The sequence below is a fragment of the Daphnia pulex genome, chromosome 5 (assembly GCF_021134715.1).
Source record: "Daphnia pulex isolate KAP4 chromosome 5, ASM2113471v1".
Lineage (NCBI taxonomy): Eukaryota > Metazoa > Arthropoda > Branchiopoda > Diplostraca > Daphniidae > Daphnia > Daphnia pulex.
Window position 1 is genome coordinate 10,515,534 of NC_060021.1, and position 11,990 is coordinate 10,527,523.

Genomic DNA, 11,990 nt, shown 5'->3' on the forward strand with positions numbered 1-11,990 from the left:
AACTTATCTGCTTTCACTATTATTCAGGGAAATTATGAAAGCTTGGAAGTTTGAAATTTTTTTTTTTTTTTAAGTTTGGCGGGCTAAGACGACATCTGTCCAGGCATTTAGGCAACAACTGAATTTTCCTATTGTTATGTTTTTGGGGTGTCGTCAGCTAGAGCTAGTGTCACTTCCTCAGTGTTTTTTTGATTTAGTAGGCTACAATAATAAATCGACCAGTGCTTTAAATATCTAAAACCAAGAAGTAATCGTTAAGATGGCAAAGGAAACGGTAAGCGTCTTTTTAAAAATCAAGTGTACTTCTATATCATGAATTTTCAATGTTGTATCCTGACAGTCTGGACTTTTAATGAATGTTATTGGGACACTCTCATCCCTATCTTCAAATGAGCAACGTGACCGAGAGAAGGCGAAATTAGAACGTGAATTTAAACTTAGCGACCAGAGATTGGAGAAACTCGTTGCCACACACCACAGAGACTTGGCAAATGTGATGCAGATCTACAGTAAAGTTTCTGTTAGCATCAATGACGCTAGAACTCGGATAGCTATGGTAAAAGGACAATTGGCTGCTTGTAGAGGACTGTTACATTGCAGAAGAGATGAACTTAAGAAGCTGTGGCTCGAAGGTGTGGAGCATAAGCAGGTTCTTTTAATGCTGAATCAAATGTAACTTAAACATTTCAATTTGCAATTATCAAGACTAGAAGTTTTAATGTATAAATTTATCAATACCCTTTCAGCGAAAAGTTAAAGGAAATTCCTGATAAAATCAACGAGAATATAGCAAAGAAGAATTACATAGCAGCTGCCCAGCTTATTGTTGAAGCCCACGAGAACTTACAAGGCCCGCTTCAGAATGTTGAAGCTTTGAAAGATGTCCGTAGTGATCTTGCTACAAAGCAAGAGGTATACATTAAGTTTTAAATTTCTGCTATTTGTTCAAAATTTAAAAATGGTTTACTTTTATCTTTAGCGTTTCTATAAGATATTGTTGGAAGATTTGAGTCACTATATCTACGTGAAATCGTCAAATGATGTACTGCAGTGGAAACGTGCTGCCAATGCCCAACCAGCTTTCCAAAGAGCATCTAGTGGCCGTAATTCCTCTGGTAGGGCTTCTGGAAACATGATGACAAAGAGCGACGCTCCAAAAGTGAAATCTCTTATGCTAGAAATTGTCGGCAGTAGTCAAAGGTAAGATTGAAATTCACGAAATTCACGAAATGGTCTATAAATAAATTATGCCAATTTGTTTTGTAGCTCTCAAGATGAAAGCAGTAACCAATGCATTTCAAATATAATCCAGTGCCTCGCTCTAGTGAATAAATTACCCGAAACCTTAGAGGTAATGTGCAACCTTTACATCTATGGCAAAATGAAAGCAAAATTTGACATTTCGCATACATTTCTACATTCCTTAGAGCTTGAAAAGTGGCATGGGAACGGAAATGACGGCGATCACAAGAAAAACCGCCCAGCAAGTCAGCGAAATTCACCCTTCCAGCAACAAAAACGTTTTGAAAGAACTCTTTGAGGCCGTAATGGAGCAAATGAGAAGGATAGTGAAGGCGCATGCAGTCGTCCTTGATAGTGTAAAAGGTTTACTGAAGGACCAGCAGTACAATAATGATGTTGTTATGTACACAAAAGAAGATGTATGGTCCCAAGTACAAACTGTGGTATGTTAAGCTATTCTTTGATTTACAACACATACATGTCATTTAAATTGTAAAATTTTTCTCACCTTAGATTCAGGTACTTTTGTCACAGTATTGGGATATTGGTAGTACAGCGTCGAAGAGTAGCAATTCGGGTGGTAGTTTCTCTTCGAATTCCCAGTTGGCAGCCGCGGATTTAAACGCCTATTTTTCTAGGAGAAGGCAACCCAGGTAAGAATTTAGTAGTTACTCGTCATGATTTAATTTTTTCCATATTATTATTTGTTGTGGAAAGAATCTGAATGCAACATCTTTCTAAATGATTTAGGGCGCAGAAAACGACGCTTTTCAGGTTTGAAGGATCCCTGCACTCCATCAGCTTGAACGATTCGAACAGCGATCACTGCAAGCAAGACTCACATGGACTTGATGGTTCCGATCGGGTTTTGATTGTCGAGCCCAACGCACGTCTGGTGATTGAAATATACCAACCACTGATGGCCTTTGTTCAAGAAATTGAAACTGCTCTGGGATGTAGCTCACAAGGGTATGTATTTAATTAGTTTTCAAATCATGCGTATCTATAATCGAGAAGACCTTATACACGTATGTTAATATATTCAACAGAACACATTGCGCGCTTCATGTATTTATCACCGTATTTACACGTGACGTCTTCCTAAGTCAAATTCACATTGAAATGGGCACCGCTCTAGATGAAGCTACGCGAAAGCTAGATATGTGGAAGTCCGTGAACCCTACTGAATCGATACAGAATACTAAGGCCACTCGTCCTTTGCTTCAGGTGAAGTCATTTTCATTGTTTTCGCCTTAAATTGTTATTAAGTTTTCGATTCTTTTTAGAGCACTGTACAAGTCTATCGTTGTCTAATGGAGATTCGCCAATTGATGGAAGCGCTTCCACAATTCGCTCAACATTTTCTAGGTAATTAGAACTGCGAGTAAAATTATTGTTAATGTTTTCTTATTGACGTAATGTTTGTTCATACTTACTAGGAATGACATGCAACATGCTACTCCGATACAGTGAAACATGTCAAGCAGCCTACAGAGGTTTAGTTCAACCGGACTCCGAGGACAAACGTGTGATCAGTGCTACATGGGCGAAAGATGAAGACATCCATCGATTTTTAAGGTTTTTATTCATTTTTGCGGGGCAAATGAGAGTCGTTGATTCTAAGTTATATAAATTAGGTCTCTTCCGAGTTGGACGGCTTTGCAAACTGTTCGAGCCCATCGTAACTCTGGGGCTACTGATGGTGAGACTTATGAAGACAGTCCAGAGGAAATCAAGCAGCGAAGTGCGAAAGAAACGGAGATCCTGACGGGTAATCTTGGCGACGCCATCATTCCTCCGCATGAGATTCTTGCCGACCCAGCGCAGATGAGAATATTGGCTCTGCTCCAAGAATCTTTGGTAAGCAAATGCAATGGTTATTGAGATGATCATATCTCTAAATTTTGTACATTGCACAGGAGTGGTTTGCTGCTCATATTCAAGAATTAGCGAATGTCATAACCCGCTCTGGGGCTTCCGAATCTCTCCTAGCTTTGCCGGAATCAAACGTCCAGACGTTGCTGGAACTAGCAAAAGATTTTGAAGACCTAGCCGACACCTGCCTTTTAGTGTTGCACTTGGAAGTGCGTGTTCATTGCTTTTACCATTTGGTGCCGCTTGGAAGACAAGCGCAATTTTGGCTAAATGGCGATAATCAGGAGCCTGACCCTGAAATTGGTCGACTCAGTCGTGATTTGACAGCCATCGACGAATCTTTGTCGGCATTTATTCAACCGCGCAAACATCGCGTACGTTCCCCGAAAATGAAATTCAATTTGTTTAAAACTCACTTGTTTGTTTCTATCGCATTTCAGTACATTTTCGAGGGAGTTAGCCACCTGGTTTCCAGCATCATTATGTCTTCAGTCCAACATATCCGTCGGATGAACGAAAATGGCGTTAAGAAAATGTGCCGCAATATTTTTGCGCTGCAACAAACGTTGACTAGCATCACTTTGGCCCGCGAACCAGCATTAGACCACGCTCGACAATATTTCGAACTGCTTTGCACCACCCCAGAAGTAAAACCTGCTTTCATTTTTATTTTTTAGAAATGATTAAGTATTCGATATTTTTGTGAGAGTGTTACTGTCATTCATTATGATATTTACAACAAGTTTTGCATTATTTAACGCTGCATTTGTAAAGGATTACACCTTTACCCAAGGAATGGAAGTAAGAAATGTATTTGTAGTGTAGCTTTAAGCATGTTTATCTATCTTTGCGGCTGATTAAGCGAGTTCTTTTAAGAGATTGTTTTGTAATTCCTTTTTTGTTTTGTTTTATTTCTTTGACAGGAAATTTTGAACGGTATTCTCGAACGGGGATCTCAGTACACGGAATTGGAATACATCCAGGTGCTTCATCTGTTGAACAAAAGTCGTCCAGGTACGGCTTCAAACGAAATAACTCGTCATCTTGAGCGCCTTTCAGAAATTCTAGGAGAATTAGGCGTTACTGTTTAAGTTTGTTTGTTTAATTAAATCTCGTGACGCTTGCATGTTCAAACCGACAGGCGTCACGCTATAAACATGTTCACTCTTCTCTATGGTTTCACTCAAGAAGTTGAATTAATTTTTTTTTCTCGTATTCTCATGGGTAATCACCATATATACATACATATATTACATTTCCTGTTTTGAAACCCTACACGATCAACTGGATACACTGTGTATATCCCACTAATTATCAATACCTTAAGTCGGCAAGTCGCTGTATTAATTTACGTCTCTTATTTGTTTCGTAGAAATTTCAGCTGTGGGTGGCAGCCACCCGGTGGCTATCAAAGAAAGTGCGTTGATCTCGTATACATTCAGCACAACGTTCGTGCCATAAAACAAGTCGGGAAATTCCGCCAACACTACGATACGTGCCAACATTTTTAAATAATGAGAGTTTTGCGGTTGTTTTAGTGTTGACAATCGAATAGCTCAAAGGGAACCTTGGTCACATTGAGCTCTCTAAACAAGTGATTAAGCCTTACAGGCGTGTAAGAGAAAGCATATCGATCGGGTGTGATCTCCTTATCTGGGTAAATCCTAGCCTGATGAGCTGTGGACGTGAAGAGACGACGCTTTCTGTGGTTCATCTCCGCTAATAAGAGGATCAATTCTGGTAGAAGAGAAGCCGCAACTTGCTGTTGGATTGAAGTAAAAAATTGAAACGACAAGGAGGTTAGTGGCACAAACCATGAGCGATTGTATCCGGGAAATTCCGAAATTCACTCGTCAAAGAGTTTTGGGGTGCAGAAAAGGCGGAACCTTATTCTCCGTGAATATAAGTAACAGCGAGGATCATATTTGCATCAGTGCTGTTTCCGAGCCCGACTTCGCTTCACTACATATTCTAATATCTTTGTTTTTTTCAGCTTAATAAGTTCAGCTGTCGAATCTTCGGGTCGCTAAACAACATGGCTAAACCCGAAATTTCCAAGGTGAATTTTAGATGTGTAACTTTAAAGTTAATTTTAAAACATACATTTATGACGAAACCAATTAATTTTTTTCATTTCATTACTCTATTAGTTTCTGGCGCCAATTTTGCTGATTGCGTTGGCCTTCGCAATCATTGAATCGGATATCTGCGTGTCGGCCGAAAGTAATCTCATGGGGGTGTATGTTGATGTGGCTGGTGACAGTTTGGATGGCATCGAAGAACGATTTGATTTTTCTCACGGAAAAGGAAAGGGGCACATTGGTAGACGGCGCCCGGGAAAACTGCGTAATAAACATAAACATAAACATACCAAATCCAGTTATGGAGTCCCTAAATCACAATACGAGGCGTCCAAACCTTACTACCCACCATCTAAGGCACAAAGCAAACCTCATGCCAAATATCCTCCGAAGACCCAGTACAGTTTAGGTCCAGTTTATAGTTACGTAGCTCCAGCTTACAATACTCCAACCTACAGTCTACCTGTATACAGCCAATCTGCACACCTTCGTGCTTCAGCCTTGCGTCCGCAACCTTCACGTCCTCAATCTCCACGTCGCCCTCAGGCTTCAGTTGTCCATCGTCCGTCCCACCTTGCACCCCCTCAATATAAGAATTCACCTCCAGTACATCCCCAATCAGCACTTCCAACGCGACCTAAAACTTCATCCACGACACGCCCTAAGACGCCACCTCCGACACCACCCAAAATTTCACCTGCGACAAGTCCCAAAACTTCACACCCGACCCGTCCTAAAACTTCACCTCCGACAAGTCCCAAAACTTCACCCCGCCCATCTTCTCATCGTCCCACATATCCTACAACTTCACTTTCCACAACAACCAGTCCTTCAACTACTACCAGTACCCGAGTTTATAGTTCTCCGGCTCCTGTTAGTAGTACTACAGCTACTGCAACCTCTAGTCCGATAGATACCAGCACTTCTGCGTACAATTCTTCCACTTCCGATTCTTCCACTTCCAGTGCTCCGGAATCTAGCTCTCCAAAGACCGAATCCAGCCAACCGAAGAAAAAATATGCTCCACCCAAAAAAGAGATGATTATTCCGCTTAAGTTAAAGAATGAAGTCCCAATCAAGCCAGCTTACACCCCAAAAAGCTCACCAAAGGGGAATTCCACATCTCCCGTATCGATATCAAAGGATAACGAAGGATTTTTTAGTAGCCCGTCCGAAGGCTTTCCAAATTTTTTCAAACAATTATTGCAAGGTTAACAATAAGAGTTTAGAGCTGGTTTTGGTAACAAAATATTTAAGTTTGACGTGTTTTTGTTTTTATTTAAGAACTTAAATTAATAAGACCGTAAACTAGTCTTGTACTCTTTTCTCAATTGTATACTTTTATCGCTGCATGGTATTCTTTGAATATTTATTTCCCAAATCGTTTGTTACGTTTCCTTTTTTGCTCTTTTTGTTTCAGTAGGTGGAAAGGGGTTGGCAGATTTTTGACAATTCCAAGCTGAGTCGCGCGCTGATTTTATAAAAGTGAAAGAGAAAAGAATTTGGCATTATATTTAACTCGGCAAAAAGTGTCGCGGTTGCGACATTTCTTCAACAGTTGCCAACCTCTCAGTTATAATGTTGATTTATTTTGTGACCGGCAATAAAAGGTTCAGAAATACATGAATCAAGTTCTATTCTTGTATAAATACATACTTTCCCTTAGTAAGAAACAGATGATAATTATTAACATGCAAATAAGGAAATGAAGTGAAGGTATGAAGATTTGAAAAAAAAATCGGTATGGCGACCGTAGAACTTTAAAAAATTTCTTCGTACGCGACAGTAGAACTCCAACAACAGTAGAACTCCAAAGACATAAGAACTCCTTTTTTTAAATATTGTATTTTTAATAATATTTTATTTTTTCATATTTAATTTTTAGCCTGCTAGCGTGTCCGTTATCCGTTAAACCGTTAACGGTATAGAAAATCTTACTCGAATGCTCCACGCTAGATGGCGAAATCCACAAAAATGCGGCCTGAAAATGGCGACCACATTGCGAGTGTCGGGTCGAGTCGAGTAAGAGCATAGCCTACTTTATTATAGGAAGCCCAACGGTTTGGGCTTTTTTTGGAAGCCAATTTGGGTTCCCTTCCTCTTATTTGGCTCCGCCCTAAGTGGACCCACGGGAGCCAATTTATCGTCTAGCGGCGATATTTGAAAACACGGATTTGTTTACGTTTCTATCGATATGATTGTTAAATGGCTACGAAGGGCCATTCACTAAACAATAATGTCCACCGTTCCATGTAACATTGTCATGAAATCCCTCACGGCAACATATTAATGGTGCGTTCATAAATTACAGGGTTCCCCCCAAACCATAACATTCGAAATTTCGGAGGGCGTGTCATTATTTCGCTCACCAGATGGCCCCCCTGGGTCCACTTGGAAGATGCGAAATCGGAGGAAAGGTGAGCAAAGTAGGCTTCACTTTTCCAACACGCGAGAGATATCCTTCCTTTGGGCTTCCTATAATAAAGTAGGCTATGGTAAGAGTCGCTTACGTCAACAATTCGTGCCTCATTACCAAACAGCAAATGCACCGTGAGTGTGGATTGTGGTCGAGGAGAAATTGGCGATGGTGAAGAAACTATTGACAGGGAGGACCGTAAGACGTGATAGTACTCTAGCAGCCCCATCAATTCCAACAGTTGCTTGAAGATTTGGTCAAGACAGAATTTGATAAAAAGCCCTTTATCAAGAGTAAAAAAATTGAGGCAGGTGGTTCCCTCCGTACAGTTGAAAAACAAGCATATAGGTGCAAACTGGTGCATACAGTTGCAACAGTTGCTGGAAGATTTGGCCATGACAGAATTTGATGAAGACCGCCCTTTGTCAATAAAAGCAATGCATTTTGAAGAAGGTATGTTCCATTCCATGGTAAATTGAAAAATGCACATAAAGGGTCATACAATTAAACATGTGGTTTTTGTCATAAAACACACTAATGTTTTGTTACGCTTTACTTAAGGCAAAAACAAATCTCTGTATCCTGACGATGAAGTGGCTAGAGTTACCTTTGAGACTGTCATCCAAGTGGAGAAAGAAAAAGCGAAATGTATTCTACCCCCTTCGAGACTGTCATTACATTGGCACACTATCATGTTGATAACATTAATGATTCTGGTGGAGTCACCATCAGAGGGAAAGCAGTGGTCCCCCAATTAATCGAAATCCCAATCTCCTTTACTAGCAGACATAATTTTCAATTTGGGTATGGAAGGCTGGCACAAAACATGTTAACCAGGAAACGGGTGATGCAAACCAACTTCTTAAAACTCAGTGATGACCGTTTAATGTTCGTGTCAACTGCCCATCCTTGAGGACCGCCCAGTCAACGAACCGCCAACCTAATCGCAACCTGCTGCAACCAGCACTGAGAACTCGCGAATACGAGGAACTACACAACTTTGTACGGAAGTTGCAAACCAACAAGAGCTCCTGGCTGTTCCTCAAGTCTGGCTGTAACGGAAGTCCACAACTTTTGTAAGATCATCAAGATGACAAAGAGTTGATACCTGCGACTTGGTGAATTAGTTGGTAACATCATCAAGATTTCTTGTTTTCATTTAACAGTAATTGGTAAAGGTAAAGTGCTCACGCGTATCCGTGACACTCCGTGATTTTTTTACTACTTACCGAATGTTTCAGCTGATGCAATGTTTACAAATTATTTGTTTCTTTAATATTTTCAAGTGAAACATTGTTTTTAAACGAATAGAAATTAAATTTTAGTAAACAATAAATAATAAAATCAATTGTCTATAAAAGATGATGTATAATTAATGTTAATTATGAAGCTGCTAATAATAGTTTCTTTTATTTTTTATAGGTTCAAAACCTATAGCCTTCTGTTGCTTAAGTTGGCGTGATGAAGTACCAGTGGTGAAGTCAGAAATGGAAACAGGTATTGCTTTAATTTTCTCATGTTTCATATACACACTTAATTTCTGGAAAATTTGTTAAGTTTAATGTAAGTGGGAAGTAGAGAGGACAGAGAAAATTCTTTTTGCATATGAAAAAAAAATGCTCTGACTTATTTTAAGAGAAGTTTTACATAACAAGACATTTAGTCATGTAGGGTTTTGTGTTGGAATTTGTTGGTATAGTTAAAATGTGTGCAGCAAACTGAAGCTTATCTGCTGCAGGAATTCTCTTGAATAGAATAACCAATGAAGTGTTGTTGGCTCTTAACTAGTATCTGACTGTGTGTAAGGCCTTTTTAGTTTTTACATGCTAAGTCATTTCTTCAATCATTCTTCATCTCATTTCTCCAATGTAAATTGCTATTTATTAAGTTAGTTTTAAGCCTAAACCATTTGGTATTCATTTTGATATTGGTTGTTGACTTGTTGTAGATCTATTCCAATCCCCAGCAACGTCAACCTGCAGAAGGAAAGGCCAGTTTGCATGGCCTTCACATTCGAAGGTGACGGAGATCAATACGTAAAACGTGTCTTGCAGTGGTGTAGAGGTTGGGTGATAAGGGGGCGTGTTTCATCATTATCAAGCACAAGCAGGTACAATACCCGCAAGGCTTAAGAGGTTAGGATGCGAAAAAAAATCATACAAAAGGAGAGAGAAAAGGCGATGGAAATCAGTCGAGTGAGCATCTCCGACACGGCAACAACCGCAGCCCACTATTTGTCATCGTATTGAACCAGTTCAAGCATAGGTAAATATTAATTATTTTTGTCGTGAATCAATTCTATCTAGTTTCTAGTTGTTAGAAATTTGATATGACCAGTTTTAATTGAAACTTTATTTTCGAATTGTTTATTATATAGTTAACTATGGCTTTGTACTGCTGTTGGTTGTTGTATCGTTGATAACTGGGTCGACCACGAGTGTACCGATGTCTGGGTATGGTGGATTCCAAGCAACAGCAGCGAAAGAATAGTACACCACGTTGCAGCCTTACGTTGCAGCCTTAAAACACAACATCGTCAACATGCGTAATACCTACTTACTACACCATCAAGGCTCCAAGACTACACGAAAACTTACGCTGCCCTTGAGCTACTACACGGAGTTTCATCACCAAAGCGCCTGAGTACTACCCAGAGGCTCCCAATTACTATTCTCGTCATAGCTACTACACCGAGGTTGCAGCTTGTTACACCACCAAGGCGGTTGAGTACCACGCCGAAGCGTTCAAGTACTATACTGCAACCTACTGCCGCGCACTATTTGTCACCAACTGCCTTCATCGTATTGATCTAGTTCTCAATAATGGGTAAATATTCATTTTTATTTTGAGTCGTGAATCAATGCTATCCCTTTTAGTTGTAGATGTAAACAGTTAAAATTTAGAAAATTAATTTTCAAATTGTTTATTGTATAGCTAACTATGGCTTTGTGCTGCTTTTTGGTTTTGCATCGTTGATGGCTGTGTCCAACATTGGTGTACCGATGTCTCGTGGGTATGGCGGATAGCAAACCGCAACGCCGCTGCCTTACTTCACAACAACAACAACAACATACGCAACAGTCGGTTACTACACCACCAAGTCTTCAGAGTATTACACCGAAACTTATGATGCCCCGAGCTACTACATCGAGCTCCGAACTATAAGTCTGCCCTGAGCTACATTACCAAAGAGCCGGAGTACTACCCCAAAGCGCCCAAATACTACATTAAAACCTACGCTGCTCCTAGCTACTACACCGACGCCCCGAAGTATTACTCTGCGTATAAGGAGTCGTCTAATAAAAAAGTCGTATGCGTGCGGAAAGAGAAAAGGAAGTAGAAATCAGTCGAGTGAGGATCTCCTACACGTCAACAACTGCAGTGTACTGTCTGTCACCAACTGCATTCCTCATCGTGTAACCAAATCGCAATCATGGGTAAATATTCAGTTTTTTTATGGAGTATTCCACATTTTAAATATGTTAATTTAGTAATAATTGAAAAATACATTAATGACAAGTGTTGCATCATTTCTAAGCAGGTACAATCACCGCACTGCTCGAGTTGAAAGGTTAATCAGTAGAAGGAGAAACTTTTAAGCGAAAGAGAAATGTCGATAGAAGTCAGTCGAATGAGCATCTCCGATATGCAACAACCAGTTCGCAATTATGGGTAAACAATATTTTTTTTTTATTTACCTATGTATCAATCCCACTTTTCTATTTTTGTTAGAATGCCAGTTATAAGTGATTATTAATGTTGAAACTAATTGTTTAGTTAACCATAGCGTCTGCCCCGAGCTACACCACCAAGGTACCAGAGTACTACACGAATACGTATGCTGCCCCAACCTACTACACCGAGGCTGCCAAGTGCAACTCTGTCCTCAGTTACTTACTGCACCAATCCTAAGTACTACTTTGTTCCCATCTACTACACCGAAGCTCTAGCTTATTACATCCCCGAAGCGGTCTACTATTACACCGAAGCGCCTAAGTACTACACTGCAACCTACGCTGCACCACGGAGCCATCGGAATACTAAATCATAACCTAGCCTACTACACCGCCCCGATCTACACAACCACATCTGAGCCAGCCAAGTATTGTTATACAGCGCCTTCAATTTTCTAGTAAGGTGGCAGTGACTTGTGTTAAGGGTTTTGAATTGGAATTGGAAAAATCCTGAAAGTGTGCTGTTCAGTACTGGTTCTGTTGCAGCCTATGCCGATGAAAGGAATTTTGTATTTTGTTAATTTCATATTATGTACAGTTTAAAAAAGTTAATTAACTGTTATTAAACGTTTATATGTAAAGAAGGAAAAAAATTATGTAAAATTTACATGGTTATGTAGATTGAAAAATTCTTTAAAAAAA

General features: G+C 39.8%; 2 protein-coding genes and 1 long non-coding RNA gene across 8 annotated transcripts; all 3 read left to right on the plus strand.

The window, feature by feature from the left end:
* Positions 1 to 133: 133 nt before the first annotated feature.
* On the plus strand, positions 134 to 6,819 carry LOC124194566 (exocyst complex component 4-like). 4 transcript variants are annotated; one of them, XM_046588822.1, is made up of 17 exons: positions 134 to 274; positions 341 to 672; positions 747 to 912; positions 980 to 1,200; positions 1,267 to 1,351; positions 1,428 to 1,685; positions 1,756 to 1,895; positions 1,993 to 2,211; positions 2,292 to 2,469; positions 2,529 to 2,610; positions 2,682 to 2,820; positions 2,880 to 3,102; positions 3,162 to 3,491; positions 3,558 to 3,764; positions 4,041 to 5,023; positions 5,111 to 5,176; positions 5,268 to 6,819. In XM_046588822.1, the coding sequence occupies exons 1-15, from the start codon at positions 260 to 262 to the stop codon at positions 4,206 to 4,208; spliced, it is 2,763 nt and encodes a 920-aa protein (XP_046444778.1). In that variant the 5' UTR covers positions 134 to 259; the 3' UTR covers positions 4,209 to 5,023; positions 5,111 to 5,176; positions 5,268 to 6,819. The 4 variants fall into 4 exon arrangements, with proteins under 4 accessions (XP_046444778.1, XP_046444779.1, XP_046444777.1 ...); XM_046588823.1 differs by having other exon boundaries at positions 4,041 to 4,916; XM_046588821.1 differs by having other exon boundaries at positions 4,041 to 5,176.
* Positions 5,153 to 6,413, plus strand: LOC124194845 (mucin-7-like). Its single transcript, XM_046589227.1, has 2 exons — positions 5,153 to 5,176; positions 5,268 to 6,413. The coding sequence occupies exons 1-2, from the start codon at positions 5,153 to 5,155 to the stop codon at positions 6,411 to 6,413; spliced, it is 1,170 nt and encodes a 389-aa protein (XP_046445183.1).
* A 410-nt stretch (positions 6,820 to 7,229) lies between the features above and the next one.
* On the plus strand, positions 7,230 to 11,982 carry LOC124194571. Of its 3 annotated transcripts, XR_006874943.1 has the most exons (9): positions 7,230 to 8,067; positions 8,176 to 8,418; positions 8,488 to 8,732; positions 9,037 to 9,111; positions 9,563 to 9,879; positions 9,992 to 10,440; positions 10,549 to 11,051; positions 11,153 to 11,286; positions 11,392 to 11,982. It is a non-coding gene; the product is annotated as an uncharacterized LOC124194571 (long non-coding RNA). The 3 variants fall into 3 exon arrangements; XR_006874942.1 differs by having other exon boundaries at positions 8,176 to 8,732; XR_006874944.1 differs by lacking the exon at positions 9,563 to 9,879 and having other exon boundaries at positions 8,176 to 8,732.
* The last annotated feature ends 8 nt before the right edge of the window (positions 11,983 to 11,990 follow it).

Coding starts and splice junctions, on each gene's coding strand:
- LOC124194566 (XM_046588820.1), top strand. Junction 673..746: donor CTTTTAATGCTGAATCAAAT/GTAACTTAAACA, acceptor ATACCCTTTCAG/CGAAAAGTTAAAGGAAATTC. Junction 1,352..1,427: donor AATTACCCGAAACCTTAGAG/GTAATGTGCAAC, acceptor TACATTCCTTAG/AGCTTGAAAAGTGGCATGGG.
- LOC124194845 (XM_046589227.1), top strand. CDS start 5,153: ATGGCTAAACCCGAAATTTCCAAG. Junction 5,177..5,267: donor CTAAACCCGAAATTTCCAAG/GTGAATTTTAGA, acceptor TTACTCTATTAG/TTTCTGGCGCCAATTTTGCT.